Raw genomic sequence first — 25,065 nt, forward strand, 5'->3', positions numbered from 1 at the left:
ACACACACACACACACACACACACACACACACACACACACACACACACACACACACACACACACACACACACACACACACACACACACACACACACACACAGAATCATTCAAGGAGTCATTCCTCAGAACCAACATTGTCAGAACAAGCTGTCTGGAGAAATAGTTCTAAAACTGACTCCATGACATTCTCCCACACTGTAGGGTATGTTGCTATTGCAGAAACCACAACACTAACCAACACTTTATTATGTGATTTGTTTTGTTAGCGGACTACAACATGTCCACCCAGGAAGGAGAAGTTGGGAGTGTTGGAAGTGTAGGAGGGGTTCCAAACCGCATGTGGACTCTAAGGTACACCCAGCACCCATCTGCACAGCCACCACCTGACTACCAGCACAATGTCTACATCTCTGGCATGCTGTCTGGCTACTGCACACTGAAGCCTGTGCCCAGAGGAGAACTGAACTAATTTTCGGTCCGTCTCTAGCTATGACCCAAGCTTGAGCAGAGAGAGGACAATCTGATCAACAGTGACTTTTCAAAATGAATATAGTGGGACAGACTGTGCATACAATTCAAGGTCATTTTCTGTGGATGCTCACTAACTATTAATATCAACAACCCATAAATTATAACCCTCTGTGAATAATGAGAATATTTTGGCTATGTGTAGTCTGTTTGAATCCATGCTCCTTCGAACGTATAATTTACATTACACCATTGTCACGACTTCCCGCCGAAGTCGGTCCCTCTCCTTGTTCAAGCGGCGTTTCGGCGGTCGACGTCACCGGTCTTCTAGCCATCGCTGATCCACCTTTCATTTTCCATTTGTTTTGTCTTGTCTTCCCACACACCTGGTTTCAATTCCATCATTACTGTGTATTTAACCCTCTGTTCCCCCCCATGTCCTTGTCCGGAATTGCTTATTGTAGTGCTTGTGCACGTTATGCTGGTGTGTGATGGGTTTTACCCATTGATTTATTGTACTGTTAACGGTGGTTTTATTTATTAAACTGCCCCGTTGTAAATCAGTTTTTGCTCTCCTGCGCCTGACTTCTCTGCCTCCAGTGCGCACCCCTTACAACCATAGTATTTTGTCTCAATACAGCAGTGTCTGTGTTGTAATGCTATCCTTTTTAATTCATATCATGTGCAATCCTAGTTTAAGATGAGGGTGATGATGATGATGATGATTGTACAGATATAATGGCAATTATAGCCACTTGTGGTGATAATGGTGAAAATGATCTGAGGATATACCATTACAGCCTTATTCTAAAATTGATTTAAAAAACAACAATTCTCGTCAATCTAGACACAATACCCCACAACGACAAGGCGAAAAGAGGTTTGTAGAAAATGTTGCAATGTATTAAAAGTACAAAACTGAAATATGACATTTGCATAAGTATTCAGACCCTTTACTCAGTACTTTGTTGAAACACCTTTGGCAGCAATTACTGCCTCGAGTCTTCTTGGGTATGACGCTGCAAGCTTGGCACACCTCTATTTGGGGATTTTCTCCCATTCTCTGCAGATCCTCTCATGCTCTGTCAGGTTGGATGGGGAGCGTTGCTGCACAGCTGTTTTCAGGTCGCTCCAGAGATGTTTGATCGGGTTGAAGTCCGGGCTCTGGCTGGGCCACTCAAGGACATTCAGAGACTTGTCCCGAAGCCACTCCTGCATTGTCTTGGCTGTGTGCTTAGGGCCGTTGTCCTGTTGAAAGGTGAACGTTCGCTCTGGAGCAAGTTTTCATCAAGGATCTCTGTACTTTTCTCCGATCATCTTTGCCTCGATCCTGACTAGTCTCCCAGTCCCTGCTGCTGATAAACACCCCCAAGCATGATGCTGCCACCACCATGCTTCACCTTAGGGCTGGTGCCAGGTTTCTTCCAGACGTGAAAGAGTTGACCAAAGAGTTGAATCTTGGTTTCATCAGAGCAGAGAATATTGTTTCTCATGGTCTGAGAGTCCTTTAGGTGCCTTTTGGCAAACTCCAAGTGGGCTGTCATGTGCATTTTATTGAGGAGTGGCTTCCGTCTGGCCACTCTACTATAAAGACCTGATTGGTGGAGTGCTGCAGAAATGGTTGCCTTTCTGGAAGGTTCTCCCATCTCCACAGAGGAATTCCAGAGTTCTCTCAGAGTGACCATTGGGTTCATGGTCACCTCCCTGATCAAGGCCCTTCTCCCCAAGTTGCTCAGTTCGGCCGGGTGGCCAGCTCAATTAAGAGTCTTGGTGGTTCCAAACTTCTTCCATCTAAGAATGATGGAGGCCACTGTGTTCTTGGGGACCGTAAATGCCGCAGAAATATTTTGGTACCCTTCCCCAGATCTGTGCCTCAACATAATCCTGTCTCTGAGCTCTACGGACAATTCCTTTGACCTAATGGCTTGTTTATTGCTCTGACGTGCACTGTCAGCTGTGGGACCTTATATAGACAGGTGTGTGCCATTCCAAAATATGTCCAATCAATTGAATTTATCACAGGTGGACTCCAAACATCTCAAGGATGATCAATGGAAACAGGATGCACCTGAGCTCAATTTCGAGTCCATAGCAAAGGGTCTGAATACTTACTTAAATACTTTTATTTTTATAAATTATTAAAAAAAACATTTCCCAGACCTATTGTGTGTAGATTGCAGAATAATTTTTGCAATTTAATCAATTATAGAACAAGGCTGTAATGCATCAAAATGTGGAAAAAGTCAAGGGATCTGAATACTTTTTGAAAGCACTATATATCATATAGTTTTACTTTATACCTTTATGTTTGGCTTCATAAACATTTCTATCATGTATACAATCAGAGATGTATGCTGATTTATTTTGATCAGTGGGTTAGGTCGGGTATACTGGACACACATAGCCTTATGATTCAGTCTGGGACGTAGCCCTGCAGTGTGGCGCTGTCCATGCGATATGGTGCTGAATTTACTCATAGACAATTGCTGTGACATTAACATCTATGATTATTGCAACAAAAGTTAGTAATTATATTATCTGTTGCCTTAGGATTCACAGAGACATCCCACTGGGCATACCACATAATTTCTATGTGGAAATTTTGGGGTAACACTTTATTTTAAGGGTCAGTAATAAACCATTTATAACGCAATTATAAGGCATTTCCAAACAGCTTGCTCACCATCTATTAATAATTTCTCCCACATTTGTAAATGCTAGTAAGCTAGTTATTCACACATGTATATAAAGTTACTTAAACATTCTGTGTTGTGTGCTTGTTTTTACCAGGTACAGAAGGAATGTCTACCAATGGCATGCCTATCTTTTTGACTTTACTAATGATTAGTAAATGTTTTTTTAATGTGGGAGTAATGATTAATAAATGGTGAACTGAATAAGTGCTTTACGACGGACCCTTAAAATAAAATGTTGCCAATTTGGATAATATTTGGTTGAAACCTTTATCAATGCGATAAAAAGCACAATAAAGTTCAACCAAATTCCAATTGAAAAACATTTTCTTATTTTTGGTGTAGTAGTCATTTAAGTGTGTTATCACTGCACTTTCAACCATTTAAAAGCAAAACAATGTTCAAATGGCAATACAATATCTGATATTTTATATTTATACAACAACTTAATATGCTATCACTGTGCTTCATCTAATAGCACAACCACATGATCTGGATTGCAGTTGAAATTACATTAAAAGTACATGGTGCAATTGATCAATGTTTGAGATTCTGCACAGATTATTATAGCAATTGTGAAGATGTCCACGGACCTGTGAGCTTAGCATGCTATCTTGAACATGCACGCCTTTTATGAATACATAAGAAGACATTGAAAAGTACAGTAACCCCCCCCCCCCCCTCCAGGATCAATGTGTAATTGCTGAGTTTGGAGAAAAGAAATGTAGGTGGATGATGGCCATGCTTAGGGTAACAAACTATAAAGAAAAAAATGGCTACATTTGACTGATTTTTGGTTATTTAATAAAAAAAACATTTATTTTTTTTAGGAAGCGGGCATTTTCCACTGCTACCTGTGTAAGATGCCCCCCCCCCGCCCCCCTCCCAGGAAGTGTCCCTATATTTTTTATTTTACCTTTTCCTTTCCTTACACTCTATTATGTACAGTTAAACTAAACTCATTATCATTTGGATAAGCAAGATTTTAAATCCCATAAGTCTTTTAAATTAAATTCAAGAGCAAATGGTTCACTCCCACCACACACACACACACACACACACACACACACACACACACACACACACACACAGCAAATTAATCCCATCCCAGTTACATTTGAGCATAGCTCATGAGCCCACCTGTGACACTGCTCGCTCCGTATCTAGTCCCCACAGCTAACAGAGAAGAGCTCCTTACAGAACAAGCATTCTGCATCCCCTTCTTTTTGTGGTTTTTGAACCTGAACAACCTTTTTCAGTGGCGCCACATTTATACAGTGGGAATATATAGTGGGAAGAAAACATTTTTGAACCGTTTAGAATTACCTGGATTTCTGCATAAATTGGTCATACATTTTTTTTCTGATCTTTATCTAAGTCACAACAAAAGACCAACACAGTCTGCTTAAACTAATAACACACAAACCATTACAATTTTTCATGTCTTTATTGAACACACCGTGTTCACAGTGCAGGTTGGAAAAAATATGTGAACCCTAGGATTGAATTTATTTTACCTTTCTTTAACTTGGCAAGTCAGTTAAGAACAATTTCTTGTTTTCAATGACGACCTAGGAACAGTGGGTTAACTGCCTTAACTGCCGGGGCAGAATAGGGTTTTACCTTGTCAGCTCGGGGATTCCATCTTGCAACCTTTCGGTTACTAGTCCAACGCTCTAACCACTAGGCTCCCTGCTGCCCCTAATAACAGGTTGACCCTCCTTTGGCAGCAATAACCTCAACCAAACATTTTCTGTAGTTGCAGATCAGACCTGCACAACAGTCAGGAGGAATTTTTGACCATTCCTCTTTACAAAACTGTTTCAGTTCCACAATATTCTTGGGATGTCTCTTGAGGTCATGCCACAGCATCTCAATTGGGTTGAGGTCAGGACTGACTAGGCCATTCCAGAAAGAGTATTTTCTTCTGTTCAAGCAATTCGGTTGTTGATTGACTTCTGTCTTTTAGAGTTGTTGTCCTGTTGCATCACTTAACTTCTGTTGAGCTTCAATTGGCAGACAGATAGTCTTACATTCTCCTGCAAAATGTCTTGATAAATTTGGGAATTCATTTTTCCATCAATGATAGCAAGCTGTCCAGGCCCTGAGGCAGTAAAGCAGCCTCAAACCATGATGCTCCCTCAACCATAGTTTACAGTTGGGATGAAGTTTTGATGTTGGTGTGATGGGCCTTTTTTTCTCCACACATAGTGTTGTGTGTTCCTTCCAAACAACACAAATTTAGTTTAATCTGTCCACAGAATATTTTGCCAGTAGTGCTGTGGAACATCCAGGTGCTCTTTTGCAAACTTCAGACGTGTAGCAATGTTTTTTTTGGACAGCAGTGGCTTCTTCCATGGTCTCCTCCCATGAACACCATTCTTGTTTAGTGTTTCACGTATTGTAGACTCGTCAACAGAGATGTTAGCGTCTTCCAGAGATTTCCGTAAGTCTTTAGCTGACACTCTAGGATTCTTCTTAACCTCATTGAGCATTCTGTGCTGTGCTCTTGCAGTCATCTTTGCAGGATGGTCACTCCTAGGTAGAGTAGCAACAGTTTTGAAATGTATTCATTTATAGACAATTTGTCTTACCATGGACTGACTTTTAGAGATACTTTTGTAACCCTTTCCAGCTTCATGCAAGGCAACAATTCTTAGTCTTAGGTCTACTGAGATCTCTTTGCTCGAGGCATGGTTCACATCAGGCAATGCTTCTTGTGAATAGGAAACTCCCATTTTGTGAGTGTTTTTTATAGGACAGGGCAGCTCTAACCAACATCTCCAATCTCGTCTCATTGATTCGACTCCCGGTTAGTTGACTCCTGACTCCAATTAGCTTTTGGAGAACTCATTACTCTAGCGGTTCACATACTTTTCCCAACCTACACTGTGAATGGTTAAATTATGTGTTCAATATAGACAAGAAAAATACAATAATTAATTACTTTTTCTTGCCACTGTATTTCCGAAAATGAGTGCTGAGCAAGGTCACTGGAGATCTGTGGGTGCTGGGTAGGCTGTGGGGTGGAGGTTGTGGTGGAGGTTGAGGTTGTGGCAGGTGTACTGTATAGGTTATGTGTGGGTAAAGCCAACAGCTCGAGCCAGACAGGTTGCTTGTGGGATAAGGATGGATAATTCTGGGTGCCACTTCATAAAACCATAAAACCAGTCTGTCTGCCAAACGACATTCTTTATTGTTTTGGATTCCCATCCCCTCCGCCAGGTCAAAGGCACGTTTTTGGTCACCCCATGATGTAAGTCTGAAAAGGGCTCTTTCCATTTTTGGGATATGACTCACCAGGTCACATTCGAAAGAGCCAGCGAAGACTGGTAACCCACCCAAATGGCTGTAGCCTGGGGTTTTGAACTGCTTGTCTCGGTGGCGCCTCAGGGTTTTGGGTGACGAAGTAAAAGTACAGGCAGCTGCCTTAATGCCCTCCCCATTTCAATAGCATTCAGAGCACAACGAAGAGCCTCTTCGTCATAGACACCACAATCATATATTTTCTTGTAAAATCTCATCTGAAAAGAAAAAAATGAAAAGTATTTTAGGAACGGTGGAGAACCGACACCTAATCTACCCGTAAACCTGACTCCTATTCTGACGTTAACCTAACCCTAACCCCTATTCTGACCCTAAACCTGGCCCCTATTCTAAATCTGACCCATAACCCTAATCCTGCTAACTGGGGGTTAGCTAGCTGTGCTAGCAGACATTAGCATATGTTAACTAGCTGGATAGCATTTATTTCACCTCAAACTTTCTGCACATATGGAATCATGTGTTGTTATATATACACACACACATACACACACACACATACATACACTGCTCAAAAAAATAAAGGGAACACTAAAATAACACATCCTAGATCTGAATAAATGAAATAATCTTAAATACTTTTTTCTTTACATAGTTGAATGTGCTGACAACAAAATCACACAAAAATAATCAATGGAAATCCAATTTATCAACCCATGGAGGTCTGGATTTGAGTCACACTCAAAATTAAAGTGGAAAACCACACTACAGGCTGATCCAACTTTGATGTAATGTCCTTAAAACAAGTCAAAATGACGCTCAGTAGTGTGTGTGGCCTCCATGTGCCTGTATGACCTCCCTACAACGCCTGGGTGTAACCGATGTGAAATGGCTAGTTAGTTAGCGGTGGTGCGCGCTAATAGCGTTTCAATCAGTGACGTCACTCGCTCTGAGACTTGAAGTAGGGTTTCCCCTTGCGTTGCAAGGGCCGCGGCTTTTGTGGCGCGATGGGTAACGATGCTCGTGGGGTGTCAGTTGTTGATGTGTGCAAGGGTCCCTGGTTCGAGCCCGGGTTGGGGCGAAGAGAGGGACGGAACCTACACTGTTACATTGATGCTGTTGACCCGGATCATTGGTTGCTGCGGAAAAGGAGGAGGTCAAAGGGGGGGGTGAGTGTAACCGATGTGAAATGGCTAGTTAGTTAGCGGTGGTGCGCGCTAATAGCGTTTCAATCAGTGACGTCACTCGCTCTGAGACTTGAAGTAGGGTTTCCCCTTGCGTTGCAAGGGCTGCGGCTTTTGTGTGCGATGGGTAACGATGCTTCGTGGCTGTCAGTTGTTGATGTGTGCAAGGGTCCCTGGTTCGAGCCCGGGTTGGGGCGAAGAGAGGGACGGAACCTACACTGTTACATGAGCATGCTCCTGATGAGGTGGCAGATGGTCTCCTGAGGGATCTCCTCCCAGACCTGGACTAAAGCATCCGCCAACTCCTGGACAGTCTGTGGTGCAACGTGGCGTTGGTGGATGGAGCGAGACATGATGTCCCAGATGTGCTCAATTGGATTCAGGTCTGGGGAACGGGCGGGCCAGTCCATAGCATCAATGCCTTCCTCTTGCAGGAACTGCTGACACACTCCAGCCACATGAGGTCTAGCATTCTCTTGCATTAGGAGGAACCCAGGGCCAACTGCACCAGCATATGGTCTCACAAGGGGTCTGAGGATCTCATCTCGGTACCTAATGGCAGTCAGGCTACCTCTGGCGAGCACATGGAGGGCTGTGCGGCCCCCCAAAGAAATGCCACCCTACACCATGACTGACCCACTGCCAAACCGGTCATGCTGGAGGATGTTGCAGGCAGCAGAACGTTCTCCACGGCGTCTCCAGACTCTGTCACGTCTGTCACATGTGCTCAGTGTGAACCTGCTTTCATCTGTGAAGAGCACAGGGCGCCAGTGGCGAATTTGCCAATCTTGGTGTTCTCTGGCAAATGCCAAACGTCCTGCACAGTGTTGGGCTGTAAGCACAACCCCCACCTGTGGACGTCGGGCCCTCATACCTCCCTCATGGAGTCGGTTTCTGACCGTTTGAGCAGACATGCACATTTGTGGCCTGCTGGAGGTCATTTTGCAGGGCTCTGGCAGTGCTCCTCCTTGCACAAAGGCGGAGGTAGCAGTCCTGCTGCTGGGTTGTTGCCCTCCTACGGCCTCCTCCACGTCTCCTGATGTACTGGCCTGTCTCCTGGTAGCGCCTCCATGCTCTGGACACTACGCTGACAGACACAGCAAACCTTCTTGCCACAGCTCGCATTGATGTGCAATCCTGGAAAGCTGCACTACCTGAGCCACTTGTGTGGGTTGTAGACTCCGTCTCATGCTACCACTAGAGTGAAAGCACCGCCAGCATTCAAAAGTGACCAAAACATCAGCCAGGAAGCATAGGAACTGAGAAGTGGTCTGTGGTCACCACCTGCAGAACCACTCCTTTATTGGGGGTATCTTGCTAATTGCCTATAATTTCCACCTGTTGTCTATTCCATTTGCACAACAGCATGTGAAATGTATTGTCAATCAGTGTTGCTTCCTAAGTGGACAGTTTGATTTCACAGAAGTGTGATTGACTTGGAGTTACATTGTGTTGTTTAAGTGTTCCCTTTATTTTTTTGAGCAGTGTGTGTGTGTGTATATATATATATATATATATATATATTGTAGTACCAGTCAAAGTTTGGACACACCTACTCATTCAAGGATTTTTCTTTATTTTGACTATTTTCTACATTGTAGAATAATAGTGAAGTCATCAAAACTATGAAATAACACACATGAAATTATGTAGTAACCAAAAAAGGGTTAAACAAATCCAAATATATTTTATATTTGAGGTTCTTCAAACTAGCCACCCTTTGCCTTGATGACAGCTTTGCACTGTTGGCATTCTCTCAACCAGCTTCACCTGGAATGCTTTTCTAACAGTCTTGAAGGAGTTCCCACATATGCTGAGCACTTGTTGGCTGCTTTTCCTTCACTCTGCAGTCCAACTCATCCCAAACCATCTCAAATCGGGCTGAGGTTGGGTGATTGTGGAGGCCAGGTCATCTGATGCAGCACTCCATCACTCTCCTTCTTGGTCAAATAGCCCTTACACAGCCTGGAGGTGTGTTGGGTCATTGTCTAGTTGAAAAACAAATGATAGTCGCTGTTCCTTTTAGAATATCTGTCATCGTCATACAGACAGAGGAAATAACTGTGGCTTGATATCGACATCGAGATTTATAATCACATTTCTGGTGCATCATTTAAAACCGTAGCCTAAATCTTACAATAAATATCTGCATGCTACATTTCTGAAAACAATAAGTAGCCTACATCTTACATTTTTAAGATTTATAAACTTGGTGCACGCCATAGAGGCCATACCAAAGATTATCTATTATCCAGACAAGATATTTTGGTGGATAAATCTTGATTACTGTGATTGGGTAAGCAGTACAATTATTTCTATGAATGTGCATGAGAGTGAATGATTAGTATTCATAACTAGTAAAACATGAAAACAACAAATTATAAAATGTCTCTCGAGATGCCTTAAGACGGATGTCTCAAGACATTGGTATTTCCAAGATATGTCTATAGACGTCTTCATTTTTATGTCTCAAGACATTTCTCAAAATGTCTCAAGACATGGTGACGGCTGGGTATGCAGTAGTAGCATACATACTTCAAAGTAAAAGATCAACTGTCTTGATGTTCACCTGTTAAATTAGTCTGTAGACTAAACCGCATTGACTATGCGATCACATACAGAAAACTAGAAATATATAGACTATCTATATACTATCTATTTACATAGGCTCAATTAAATGAGAGACGAATGCTAATTTGTTGTACTGTTACTATGGGAATATGAACCCATCATTGCCAGAAAAGGTGAGGAATTTATTCTGCAAGGGTTCTGAAAATAAAATAAATAGGAAATATGTCTAATTATTTTAGATTGGGGGGGCTTAATGAAGAACTCGATCTCAGACCTTCGATCTCAGACCTTTATTTTATTATATGGCCATGTATAGATTTATTTTTCTGAATATTGTTTTGCCTTTTGGACAAGTCATGGGAGCATGACATTGGCAGTAGAATGGCCCATACTGAAGAGCTCAGTGACTTTAAACGTGGCTCTGTCATTAGATCCACCTTTCCAACAATTCAGTTCATCAAATTTCTGCCCTGCTAGAGCTACCCCGGTCAACTGTAAGTGCTGTTATTGTGAAGTGGAAACTTCTAGGAGCAACAACGGCTCAGCGGCGAAGTGGTAGGCCACACAAGCTCACAGAATGAGACTGCTGAGTGCTGAACCGCGTAAAAATCATCTGTCCTCGGTTGCAACACTCACTACCGAGTTCCAAACTGCCTCTGGAAGCAACATCAGCACAAGAGCTGTTCAATGGGTGCTTTATGAAATGGATTTCCATGGCCGAGCAGCTGCACAAAAGCCTAAGATCCCCATGTGCAATGTCAAGCTTCGGGTGGAGTGCTGTAAAAGTGGGGAGAGAGGTGCGAGAAAGAGTGTCAAAGACAGAAAGGGAAAGAGGTAAAAACAGAGGAGCAGGGAAGACAGCATATGATTAATTAATTACAGTGCTGGTAAACTTCATATTCTCTCAGGTCATCACAATTACATAACACTGTCTCGTGCGGTGTCTCCTAACCAGCCTTGGGCCCCCAGTTGGCCCGAAGGTTATCTTAAGAGCGGGTGAGGTGGCGATGACGAGACTGGGGGTTGGCATCCTCTCTCACATCAAAACATATCTGCAGACGAGAGACAGATAGAATAAAAAAAACACAAGGCTTAATCATACTACCACTGCCATTCATCAATCATCACAAAACTGACCTTGGATCATTAACTCTGGGAATACTACATCTCTATCTGTAGTTCAATGTAAAGCATCTCTTTAATAATACTTCCTGTTGACCCGACCAGGTGACCTCTCACCTCTGATCATGCTGTGTCCTCCATGTAGCCAGTTCAGATGCGGGAGGGGTTCACCAATACAGTTGATATAACCTAGAGGATTTATGGAGAAGGGGGAGAGGGATGAGAGACTGTTATTGAGAAAATAAGGTAGTTAAAGAGACTGTTCAACAGGAAGTGTGTGTGTGACCTCACCTGGTGTCCACACTCAGTGGCTGCAGAGTACTTTATACTGAAAAACATGCACAGGTACACGAGGCAAACAATATGGCATAGTTATATAAATAGAAATAATGAAGTGTCTAACTATTCTCCATGGTTGGTCCCCTTGCCTATTATTTGAAGGTGGAAGGAGCCACAGTTACACAACTGAGCCTGCTTACTGCACAACACAATCCATCCATCAGATTGATACACATATAGGGTGTCTAATTGTTCTAAATCTTTTCAATATGGGTGACTCTTAAAATAGCCTGTTTTGTTTTTGTACAGACATCACTCTTACCAAAACAGCACCTTCACCTGAGAAGTAGAAATGAATGGGAGAGAAACTGGGAATTGAATAACTGCAGTTGACATAGCTAAGTAAATGAAGGAATACTCTTATTGCAATGTGAATGGCTCTTAAAAGAGCCTTTGGTTGTACATAGTGTAGTCTATGGTGTTGCCAGGGAACAGCACCCTATTTGAAAAAGTATGAGGTGAAGATCTCCCGCACACAGATTGCCTCCTGTGCTGCATTGTTAGCCCCCATCCTTGAAACATCCCGCAGAGCAGCAGACCTCTCCTCTGGCACAATTGCGGCGAGCTGCAGATCCCCTCCTGGTCCTCATGTCCATCCTCATAAAGTTATGTAGGACACAGGTAGCCTTCACACACGCCTGATTTCCCCCACGAAGCAGTCCCAGATGGCCCTGGTCACCCAACTGTGCAGTGCCCTACACTGTAACTTTAGGCAATCGTTTTGAAGGAATCTCCAGTCTGTAGGAATATGGAAGATAATGTCATTATTAGACTTTTACATCACCAGGTCATTGTGGATTACTAAAGTATAATATCTCTTATAACAAATCATGATTACATTTGATAGATAGATGTATGTGCACATACGTGCATGTGTAGCATGTGAAGAGAGCAGGATCATATGAAGGATAGCATCACAAAATAATACATACATACCACTTGCAGTTTGGTACTACACAACTATCCAGAATATCCTACTCGCTCCCTTCTTTTACAGTTGGAGCGGATATCCTTTCACCCTCCTCCATGGCTGTTAGTTACCTACCAACAAATGCATTTGGAGTTTATTTTTTACAATGTTAAATACATCAAGATAGCTAGCTAATATGAAGTTAGGTAGCTGGTGATATTTAATTAACTTAGCTAGCTAGCTATACAGTATGTAAAGTTGTCTATATCGCTAGCTAGCTAGCTAGTGTTGGGTCGCGTCAATTCGAATCTGGTATCAGAACAAAATAGTCAGCACAGAGTAACTTCTAATTTCTTTGTACTTTAATTAATGCAAACACTTTAGTGGTAAGTATGTTGTTTGTATATACGGGCTCACTGAAACACCCCGCAGGGCAGACAGAGAACTGGAATGACATCATAAGTTCTTCTTTAAATACTTGACAGACTTAGTTCCCTCTCCCTGAGGGCCTGTCATAGTAGAGGCTTGGGTATGGTTTAAACTTACTCCAGCCTATCGTTGGCGTGCAGGTTGGTCCCAACCTCTAGACGCACTCCTGTTTCCTGGCATAGCTATTGTCTCTGGCGGATGTCTCATCTTGTGACTGCACAATGCACAGTTCTTTAAAACCCTTACACCCCCCTGCATATACGTTTCACCCATATCCTGTTATTGCTGTTGTTCAGCAAAAAGCTCTTGCAAAACCCTGTTTTAAAGCATCAGCATTCTGTCCACATGACCCACCATCACATGAGCCACTTCCTCTAACATATAGCAGTATTCAATTATCTATAGTTTATATACTTAATATTGTAGCATAGCTTCTCTGTTATTTTATATAGGTTATGCTAACAAATAGTTGGTTAAACCCTAACAATAGCTATATTAGAAGCTCATTTTAGTTAGCCTGCACTGTAGCTAGTTAGCTAATAATACATCGTTTTTAAAAAATATTTTCAAAAAGTATTTACTTACTTCAAGTATTTACTTACTACATGGTTCTCCAAACCATGTGGAGAACCTATTAATTTAATAACCAGACCTTCATACAAATGTGCTATGCTTTATTCTTGATGCACAACCAACTACTGCTATATTCTGCCAGCACAGCCACAAGCTAGCCATTCTGGGCGGTCGAAGCGGCACGCAGCAATTTACCGTGTGCTAGTGTACAGGAGCCGTAAAGTGGAGGCTTTGAGGTGCTGATTATCACAAATTGCAGATTTTTAAAATATGAGGGTATGCAGAATAATTGCAATGCAATACTTTCACTTGTTGACTTGTTTAGGCCTATTTGTTTTGAATGTTTTATAGACCAGTATTGGACACTGTGCTAATGCTCCTTCATCACGCAGACACACAATAGCCTATACTAGTGGAAATAACTTTGGCTTCACATCTACTTCAATATTAATAACACTTCTGGTCATTATAGAGTTCCTCATCCAAATAATATTTTTGAAGGCATGTTGTGTGGTGCTAAAATTACTATTGAGGACTTGCGTTGGATTTGTTGTACTTCATTAAATTGGTATTCATACATTAGTAAAAAAAAACGAGAACAACCACAGAATTAGAGTGCAACCACAGAATCTCAGACAATGTGCACATGCAAACTTTTTAAATAGGCAGCCGTTAGTGCCTCACATAGGAAATAGTTTACCAGTGCTTATTGCAATAACCTTTCGAAATATTAATTTTCGTCTGTAAACATTAATTAACGTTACATTCGTAACCATAACATTCATAATAAGGTACAACCATTTTACATAGCACACATCATGTCGCTGTTCCTTTTCAATGACGACTACCCAGCAGACGTCATCACGATTGGGAGAGCAGCGCACCGCAGTTGTAGCGCGTGGAAGCTCGGCATGAATTCCCCGGTGCAGAACAGAAGGCTACGGATTGTTTCTCACGTAGGCAATAGCTTGTAGATGTAAAGTTATTCGTTTTTAACGGATTGCTTCAAGTATTGATATAATTTACCATATTTCTTTGCAATAATGCCGCTTTCCATTGCAACTGTATGGACAAGGTGCGTCACCGTTCTCTTTGTATTCAGCGCGATGTGGGGAATTGCTTTGTCCATTAATCGCTACTCTATTCCCGAGGAAATGCAAGAGGGTTCCGTTGTTGCAAACCTGGCTACAGATTTGGGACTTGACCTTCGCACTCTGATAACACGCAAGGCAAAGCTTGACATCATCCACAGAAACAAATATTTGGACATTAACAAAGAAACGGGAGACCTGTTCATACTTGAAAAGATAGATAGGGAATATATATGCTCGAGCAAGACAACGTCTTGTTTTCTGAAAATGGATGTCATATTTGAAAATCCCATTCGAATTTTTAACATTGAGCTTGAAATTATGGACATAAATGACAATGCACCTGTCTTTCGAAGGGAGACAATGCACTTGGATATTTCAGAATCTACCGCTGCAGGAGAGAGATTCTCTTTGACAAACGCTGTGGATGCAGATGTCGGTGCGAATTCTATTAAGACGTACTATTTAAGCGAAAGCAAGTCTTTTACAATTGACATACAGACGGGAAGCGATGGATCTAAATACGTAGATTTGGTTCTCAACAGTAATTTAGACAGAGAGGAACAGGCGGTTCATAATTTAATACTAACCGCTGTAGATGGCGGGGTCCCTGCACGCTCAGGCACAGCCAGTATCATCGTTAGGGTTCTGGATATCAATGACAACGCCCCTTTTTTTAACCAGCAGATATATGCTATTAATGTAACTGAGAACTCCCCAATTGGAACTCGAGTAATGACCTTGAACGCAACAGACTTGGACGAGGGCACTAACGCAGAGATGATATATTCATACACGTTATATACATCCGAGAAGACACAAGAAAAGTTCTCTCTAAATTCGAATACAGGAGAAATAAAGGTTAAGGATGTGATTGATTTTGAGGAGAGCCACAGTTTCGATATATATATTCAAGCCAGAGACCAAGGCTCAAATTCGTTATCCGGAGATTGTAAAATAATGGTATTTATTACCGATCTGAATGACAACTATCCCGAGGTTACCATTAAATCTTTCAAAAGCACGCTCAAGGAAGATGTTGCCATAGGAACATTAATAGCAGTGATCAGTATTAGCGACAGGGACTCTGGGGACAACGGTGAAGTTGAGCTCACTTTGAACCAACAAACATCCCTACCCTTCGTTCTTAATAAGTCTTCGGAGGATTACTTTGCTCTGCATGTTTCAGAACCACTGGACCGTGAGACAATTCCAAGATATGAAATCACTTTCATAGTCACAGACAAAGGAACACCTCGCTTATCTGACAATGAGACAATCACCTTGGAGATACTGGATGTCAACGATAACTCGCCAATATTCCCCCAGTCGTTCTACACAATCCATGTTGTGGAGAACAACGTCCCCGGCGCACTGTTGACGTCACTCAGTGCTTTCGACCCGGACCTCCATGAGAACCAGTACCTGGTGTATTTTATCATGGAGAAGGAGATCATCAACACGTCTATGTCCATGCTGTTCTCCATTAATCCAGAGAATGGCAACCTTTATGCTCTGAAGACCTTTGACTTTGAGAGGGAGAGGGAGTTCCTTTTCCACATAGAGGCCAGAGACTCTGGGGTACCTCCACTGAACAGCAATGTGACAGTTCACATCATCATTCTGGATCAGAATGACAACACCCCGCTCATAGTGTCACCTTGGCGTGCGCAGGGCTCGGTTATTGAAGAGGTGATACCGAGGTCCACTGATAAAGGATTCCTAGTTGCCAAAGTAATCGCCATTGACGCAGACTCATTACAGAATTCACGGGTCACATATCAGCTTCTACAGATCAGTGACTCTAGCCTCTTCAGTCTAGATCAGTACAATGGGGAGATCCGTACCACGAGAATGTTCAGCTATAGGGACCCCCGCCATCAGAGGCTGGTTGTTGTCGCCAAAGACAATGGAGACCCCGCTCTTTCCGCTACAGTCACCATCAAGATATCGACAGTAGAACACATGGTGACACCATTCTCAGAAACTACTGAGGTGCCTTTGGAATATGACTTGTTCACAGACTTAAATCTGTATTTGGTCATTGGTTTGGGCTCAGTGTCCTTTCTGCTATTGATCACCATATTGGTGGTCATCGTGCTGAAGTGTCAGAAACCGAAGCCCATGAAGATGCCTCCTGCTATGAATATGAATCTGAACAGTCTAAACAGGAACAGTGTGATCAGCAGAAACAGTATCATCAGCCAGAGAAGCTCTACCATAGCCGATTCCACCCTCATCTCCAGTGATGCCTACTGGTACAGCCTGTTTCTAGCAGAAACCAGGAAAGGCAAGGTGGTTGTCAGACAGCCTATAGTACCGAAGGGAGCAGGCTACTTTGTGTCCAGTATACCCAGAAGCACCGGACCTACAGAGACCAGCGACTCAAGAGCCTCCACGCTACAGGTATGTACGCCTCTGAGATGGAGGCCCGGAGCAGTTTTCCTCTGACATATACTTCCTTATATGAAATGCACACTCTTCCTTCCTTCGTGTAATCACACATCTGACAAGATTGGCTTGATGAAAGCAGTAGCCTTTCTTTCATAGAGACTATCATGTAGTCACTGATTACATGAATGAAGGACCCATTCAAATACTATTCAAACAGGGCCTTGTTTTGTAAAAAAAAAATGTTCATACTAGAGCCACCTCTGCATTATTTGCCGGTTTCTATGCGTTTCCGCTGCGCATCCTTCAGACTACACCTCTGCCGGTTTCTATGCGTTTCCACTGCGCATCCTTCAGACTGACCGTTTGACCCACTTTACACTATCATATTCCTCTGAGAGGAGGAGCCTGTAGACCCTGTGTCACCTCAGTGCAGCTCTCAGCCTTTTATGTTTACTGACAGGTTACACTCCAGTTAATGAACAAGTACAGTAGTACTGTACTACTTATAACTACTTATCTGACAGGCTACACTCCAGTTAATGAACCAATACAGTAGTACTGTACTACTTATCTGACCAGGGTTGAGTTTGGTTTGTTAAGTAAATCCTCTATGTATTTTGCCGAAATGTCCTCTATGTATGGGATATCTGCAGGTTTTCTAGTGTTTCGCTAAGGGATACTGTGAGTAGCATTGCTCCTGTACCTGTAGAGTTCCAGTAATTGCACTACCGATAGTTAGTATTGGCCCCTGGAACTACCTCTAACTTCCTTTATACAGCACACATAAACATAGTATCCACAAGTTCACCAGACTCTGGGTAAGTAGAACAAGAATATCACAGTATCCATTTAAGCTCTCCAGTCCTGTGGTGTATGAACACAGCTAGGCTATTACTGTGTAAGTGTTATGCAGACATAACAGAAAAACTTATTTGCTTTCAATTTGCCCTGCAGTCATTCACTCTACTGGGGTTTGGCTCCGTTTGCTTATTTAAGTCATTGAGCCATGCTAATTCCCAAGTGATGTTAGTGCCACTTCCTTTCATTCTTTGCTTGCAGTTCATGCAATTTTAATAACAAAAAATAGCTTTCCAAGAACGTCTGTCTGCTGTTGTCTCAGACACTACAACTCTCTGAGCTGAACTGCAAAAACCAGGACGGGGGTTTGTGTAATAATAGAACTAACCTTGGGGAAAATAATGGACTGATGTGAGCTCTATACAGTATAATGGGAATGCCAGTGTAGGCTAAACATTGTATGACATTGTTAGTTTATTCTAATTACTTTTGTGTTGATGTGTTTGTCTGTGTGCATTTTCTTTTCCAGGTCCAATAAGAGGCTAACCTTGTATAACTGAAGTACTGTTTTAATTTTAGCTCTGACTTAGGGACAAGGCAGTCTCCTCTCTATTGTACTGACATGAAAACAAACAAGAGATTTGGATTGGATTAGTGGATCTTGTGTTTTGGAAAAGTGTGTGTGTGTGTGTGTGTGTGTGTGTGTGTGTGTGTGTGTGTGTGTGTGTGTGTGTGTGTGTGTGTGTGGTGTGTGTGTGTGTGTTGGACTCTGACCATTGAACCTGTCTCTTTTTCTGTTCTAAAGTACTCAAAATGAAAGGAAGCCCATTCTACAGCTGGAGGTATGCTGGTTGCTGGTAACATGATGTAGGAGCACTGTGATTGGTGTAGCTCAATCTAGAATTGTGTTTCTCACATTTTTGTGTGCAAGTGTCCCTGTCCTGCTCTAATGATAGGTCTAATTGTCACTTTATCACCCCTAATGTGGGTTTGACTCTATGTGGGCAGAGTCCAGTCTCCTTTGTAAAAGGGGGCATGGATTATAAAATGTCAGCAAAAAGCCGACATACATTGATATGCAGAGAGAGGGTTGAATTCCTGGTCTCTTTCTCTATCCCTTTCCCTATTTGTTTTCTGTCCCCCTCCCCGACACACACTGCACACTCTTCTTCCCATTGACCTTCATTGTGATGCATCTGTGATTAGATTGGGAAATCTCTCTAAAGCGAGATACCAATCACTGACAGCTGAGATTAGGCCCAAAGTGGCTGCCACGTCAGAGCAGTAATGACAATATGTGGTTTGTTTGGCAGAGACTCAGGGTAAAGTGCTAGCTAGCACAGGTAAAGGATCAGATTAAGGTATGCACTGTCTTGGTCCAAAGCTCAGTGTGCACACCACCTTCAGAGCAGCGGCTGCATCCAGCCCCTGTGTCACACCCACACACATCCCTGCATATTTTGGCTCTGCCCCTGCTCCCCAGCAGCCACATCTTATCATTGGCCCAATACAGGGAGAAATAATGAAATGATGAGCTGCTCAATGCCTGTCGGCCACTGTCTAACACAGACTAACTGTGGCCTCCATAGACATATTACCTTTAGCCCTGCACGTACGCACACACACACACACACACAAACAATTGCACTAAAGTAGTTCAAACACCAGCCTGCCTATCCCTCACTCCTACAGACTGTGATGTGCATGTCTCTATGGTACATCTCCCTTTCTGTTGCCCTATTTTTGTCATTTGTTTGGTTTTATTCAAATTTCACTTGCTTGCTTTTTAATCTGACCTAGATGCACATGATAGATCCATTCTGTAATTTCTCAATTCCTGTGGGGACAATAAAAGATAACGATTTGAGAAATAGCCGATGTAGACAATTGTATAGAATTTACCATGCACACCTCCTTGCATAATCCAGAGGCATGTTAATTGTTTATGACCGCAAAAGTAAGCGACTTGGTATCTAATGCCCACCCATGTTTGATTGATGGCGGAAATAACCAGTCAAGCCCCAGTTGGAGATCTTAACAGTTGCATGAGTTGTGACTCCTTATAGGCTGTCAGTCAAGCTGATCCCCTCCTCTCTCCACCTCCTATTGGCTGACTGTGTTTTCGATTTATTGGCAGGATTCCAGGGCCAGCAGTGACCTGCCATGATGTCCTCAATCTGGGGTATTCGGCTGCAGAACGTTCAAAGAAGTTAAGAGTGACCAACACCCCTCCTTCAATCACTTGGATCCAACAGTTACCTCTAGGGGCAGCTCGTCGAACCCTCTGCCCAAACATACCACACCAACCACCTCAGCAACTGTAGACTACCTTTATCATCTTCCATCGAGCATGAATCTGCATGGCTACATCAACAGGTACTTGTATTTAGAAAATATCATAAAGAAGAAAGGAACATCAAACATAAGGTCTTTCAGACAACATTGTACTGATGTCATTATGCATAGAACCCTCCCTGGGGCTTTTGACTGTAAATGTGGGACCAGGCACTCACTATCTTCCAAAATCCTACCTTACCTCTCCAAGAAACACATTACACAACAGGGATATTCTGTTTAGTCCTTGTGAGGGTTCCTCATCATTGTGATGTCAATGCATTATTGGGGTATGTGTGAGAGGTCACAATATGGTCAATTCCATAACTCTGTTAGCTAGTGAAATAACTATCTTTGTTCATCTGTGAATGTGTAGTGTGCATAGATAACTTTTGTAAATTTTGTTTAGAAATAAGACTAACATTTTTCATCATTTGGCTTTCTAGACCTTAATTTTCTTGAATGCGTTGAATTATGTTTTTGACTCTGAACATCAGCCTATGGTATGGGATTATTGATCTCCTGAGACATGGTATGGGATGTGCATGTTGAGTTGGTAACAAGATAGATCCATACCTCATACCTGTCATTCAATGAGCCAGGTAGGAGAGAAGTACCCCATCTTACTCCACTTCACATTGCAGACAGAGATAGCTAATATATTCTCACGGTTCAAATCTTCATGATCACATTTGACACTGACGCTATATTTAGTATATTTTGATGAGAAACATTTCCTGCTCAGCATGTGTATATATAAAGCACAGACTAGAATCCATGTTTTGTGAGAGAATCATGTCCAAGGAAAAACTCAGGACAGCGAGAAATACCCAGATTTAGTTCCTACCTGCCTAAGCAGGACAATATGAGGGTCAAATGTAGCCAACACTGTATGTAGAATATCTGAGGCACTAAAGGGGTTCACTTTACAACAATTTATCATACCTCTGTCTGAGCCTTCTCAACTAAACTGCACAGGCCTCTGTCAGGTTCCAATTACTGTAACACTTACTCCATCCCACACTCCCAGTGTCCCTGTCACTGTGAACAAACCTCAGAGAATCAGCTAAAGGACAATTCAGTGTTAAACAGGAAGCTTAGAGGAAGAAACCATGTGTACTTTATATAAGAAATGTTACTATATTCACTTCAAAAAATAAGACTGTTTAAAAAAAGTATTTATTGTTGTATATTTGAAATGTATTTATGTTGGCATGGTGCAATACAATACTCTGGCCATGTTTTTCAAGTTTACAATGTTTTATGAATTGTCATGTTTTTATTGGATATTTTGACCTAACAATTGTTAACACTGCTTTTTATGTGACTTATTCGAGTGCATGGTGTAGCTTACTGTATGACATTTGTATCGCAATACATCATTCAAATGTTTTATCTGAAACAGTGTACAGACAAACAATCTAAATTATTTTATGAAATTTGAATGTAGCGCTCCCCTGATTAAGAATTTAGCCAAAATTTTATTTTAAATTTATAGACATACAGAGTATCTCTTCTCCCAGCAATACCCTGAAGTGCAGAGATTTAATTCAAGGCATTAGGTCTTAGAAATGAGAAACTAGAACAGACAGCAGTATATACACGTCACAATGAAGGGAAAGGGCCAAAAGAAGGAGAGAGATAAGGAGAAAGAAACTGAAGACGGCTGAGACAGAAAGGGGGTTCCTTTGACGTCAGTGCATGCATGACCTTATAGGCCCTGCACTCACAATCCATCCAGTCTTCATTTGAAATGAAATACTGAACTTAAATACTACTGTATATATATCTCAATCATATAGGTTTAATGGGGAAAACAATAAGCTATTCCTATTCACAGTGATTTCCACTGAATCCAGATCTGGCTACACCACTCATCTACCACAGACTGCAGTGCAGTCATAGTTTGAAGTTCTAATTAACTCTCCAATTCTCTTTTTATCGCTCTCTTCCTATTTAAAGCCCTGTTTGAATCATGACCTCACCTCCCCTCACAATGTGAGGTCATGTCACTGTTTGGGTCTGAGGGCTGATGGTGTTGGACACATAGCTGTCTGATTGCTACACTAATGATGTGGGCGCTGCCTGCTCTGCCTGCTCTGCCTGTGGGGAGAATATGCTGCCTGAGCCTTGTATGAAGACACATTTATTACACATTTAGGTAACAGAAAATATTCAACTAAATTCAGACGTCATGAGCTCTTTATGGGTCTCCTGCATTATACCAGTACATGTGACTTGAGGAGAATGAGAGGATGGTTCTTAATCCAGGTTCAAGTCATGATTATTGCAAGAGATAAGATGTCATCTGGATTCATTTAGATCCCAGGCATTTGGAGAAAATCTCCCAAGCAGCCAGTGACTGGGTGATATGACCTGAGACCTTTAGCTCTACTTTGACAGTGGATGGGGTTTAAAATCTGTATCGGCGTATCTACTTTGTACTTTTTTAAAAATACAATATACTTTTTATATCTGATGTAATCTCTGCACTTGGCTTGATGGTACAGGAGGGTGTCTGTGGTGCTTGCTTAGGTATCATGCAGATCATGTCTGTCTCTGTTGTGTAGCTACACTGCTTATTCCTGCATTATGATTCTATGGTCTGAGTGTATCTGCCTCCCTTTCTGTAGGGCTTCCTGTGTTATTTATAGGTGTGTGGGGGGCGGGGACACAACCCACAACCCTGATTGGCAGATGCGAGTTAAAAAGTGAGTGAGAGAGAATGGCATTGCTTCCATTTTTTTATTCAAAAACAGTTTGGATGTTGTTTCTGTTGCTTAAATGTCCTGCTTGTAGATAATGCTGTCAATAAAGCTTTAAGATTTGTGGTTCTGTGGGTCCCTGTCTTTCTGAAGGCCATTATTGACGTTATCGGGGTTGTTAGGATACTTAAATCGTCAGACATTGATGATGACCCAGTTTCTCACTTCGGTACTCCATGCTAAATCAGGGAGATTGAGTATTAAACTGAGGGAGAGGTTAATATGAAGGAAGTATCAGGTAGAAACACAGCTTTTCTGGTGATTTTCTTATCTTAAAGACTGCCCACACTGCACAGTGAAACACTGATGGATGATCTCCATTGTGACAGCACAGAGACAGAGCCTCTACCCTGCAGTCCGCTGCAAACGATTGATGGGAGTGGCTGGTTGCCAGGAACCACCCGGCACCTAGGAAATGGTTGCTATGACAACCACACCACCTTCCTGTGATTACGGAGGAGGGGATTATCATGAACACCCTGCTTTCTATTTTGTGTCCATCATTCCCTCTCTCCTTTTGGCTGTTCTCTCTCTCTCCCTCTCGCTCTCTCTCTAATTGAATGTTCCTGCCGTGTGATTGTCTTTGCACAAAATATTTCAGAAATCATGACACAATCTCTTGGGCACTGATAATGAAGTAATCTTCAATTCATACTAACTATTGCTTAACACTCCAGTATTTCAGTAATCATATTCTAACCCCTGCAGAGTGCTCCAGTTACAATGGTCAGCACCTTCTATCTGTAGTACCAACCCCCACAAACCTCTGCTCTCTTGCTCTCCCTCTATCGCCAACCATTCTCAGTCCCTCTCTCTCATACATACATATGCATGTGCACTGACATACACACCAATATGCTGACGTGCACATGAGCAAGTACGTGTGTGCCCACACACACACACTACATTCCTCTTTCTATCGGCAGCATTTTCCCCAATGATAGCTCTTGAGGTTCAGCACCATGGATAGCGACCCTCCTCAAACTCCTATTGCTATGGAGACAAGCTGTGACGCAATAGAGATAGAGAGAGAGAGAGCACGAGGGAGAGGTCATATCTCTCATTTTTCACAAGAAGTCAGCAAGACATCATACATTAATTGCAAGGAGCATATACCCTGCCAACCCCAAATTCCAAAATGTCCAAGCCTGAAAAATGTTACATAGTCACACATACACGCAAATAATAGGCACATTTTCTAGCAACTGAAGAATGAATCGTTGTTTTTCTTACACCGGACAAAGATAACTACATTATGACAACAGATTACTCTATTATATACAGTACAGTGGCAAGAAAAAGTATGTGAACCCAGGAATTACCTGTATTTCTGCATAAATTGGTTATAAGATTTGATCTCATCTTCATCTAAGTCACAACAGACAAACAGTCTGCTTAAACTAATAACACACAAACAATTATAATTTTTCAAGTCTTTATTGAACACACCATGGAAGCATTCACAGTGCAGAATGGAATAGGTATGTGAACCCTTAGATTGAATAACTGGTAGACCCTCCTTTGGCAGCAATAACCTCAACCAAATGTTTTCTGTAGTTGCGGATCCGACCTGCGCAACGGTCAGAAGGAATTTTGGACGATTCCTCTTTACAAAACTGTTTCGGTTCAGCAATATTCTTGGGATGTCTGGTGTGAACCGCTCTTTTGAGCTCATGCCACAGCATCTCAATAGGGTTGAGGTCAGGACTCTGACTGGGCCACTCCAGAAGGGGTATTGTTTTTCTGTTGATTTACTTCTGTGTTTTGGGATGTTGTCCTGTTGCATCACTCAACTTCTGTTGCGCTTCAATTGGCGGACAGATAGCCTAACATTCTCTGGCAAAATGTCTTAATAAACTTGGGAATACATTTTTCCGGCGATGATATGGCCTGGACAGCTTGCTAAGGCAGCAATGCAGCCACAAACTATGATGCTCCCTCCACCATACTTTACAGATGGGATGAGGTTTGTGCCTTTTTTCTCCACACATAGTGTTGTATGTTCCTTCAAAACAACACAACTTTAGTTTCATGTGTTCACCGAATATTTAGCCAGTAGCATTGTGGAACATCCAGGTGCTCTTTTGCTAACTTCAGACGTGCAGCAATGCGTTTTTTTGGACAGCAGT

The 25,065-nt window shown here is 42.2% G+C and overlaps 1 protein-coding gene across 2 annotated transcripts; it reads left to right on the forward strand.

Moving 5' to 3' along the window:
- The first annotated feature begins 14,454 nt into the window (after window positions 1-14,454).
- Window positions 14,455-23,002, forward strand: LOC106568102 (protocadherin alpha-C2). Of its 2 annotated transcripts, XM_014138133.3 has the most exons (3): window positions 14,455-17,051; window positions 18,643-18,679; window positions 19,975-23,002. In XM_014138133.3, the coding sequence occupies exons 1-2, from the start codon at window positions 14,598-14,600 to the stop codon at window positions 18,652-18,654; spliced, it is 2,466 nt and encodes an 821-aa protein (XP_013993608.1). In that variant the 5' UTR covers window positions 14,455-14,597; the 3' UTR covers window positions 18,655-18,679; window positions 19,975-23,002. The 2 variants fall into 2 exon arrangements, with proteins under 2 accessions (XP_013993608.1, XP_013993607.1); XM_014138132.3 differs by lacking the exon at window positions 18,643-18,679.
- The last annotated feature ends 2,063 nt before the right edge of the window (window positions 23,003-25,065 follow it).

This window comes from Salmo salar, chromosome 13 (assembly GCF_965601325.2).
Source record: "Salmo salar chromosome 13, fSalSal1, whole genome shotgun sequence".
Classification (NCBI taxonomy): Eukaryota; Metazoa; Chordata; class Actinopteri; order Salmoniformes; family Salmonidae; genus Salmo; species Salmo salar.

What these genes read in the sequence shown, in the direction of transcription:
- LOC106568102 (XM_014138132.3), top strand. Translation starts at nt 14,598, where the DNA reads ATGCCGCTTTCCATTGCAACTGTATGGACAAGGTGCGTCACCGTTCTC. An exon ending in CAAGAGCCTCCACGCTACAG is followed by an intron (nt 17,052 to 19,974) that starts GTATGTACGCCT and finishes ATTTATTGGCAG; the next exon opens with GATTCCAGGGCCAGCAGTGA.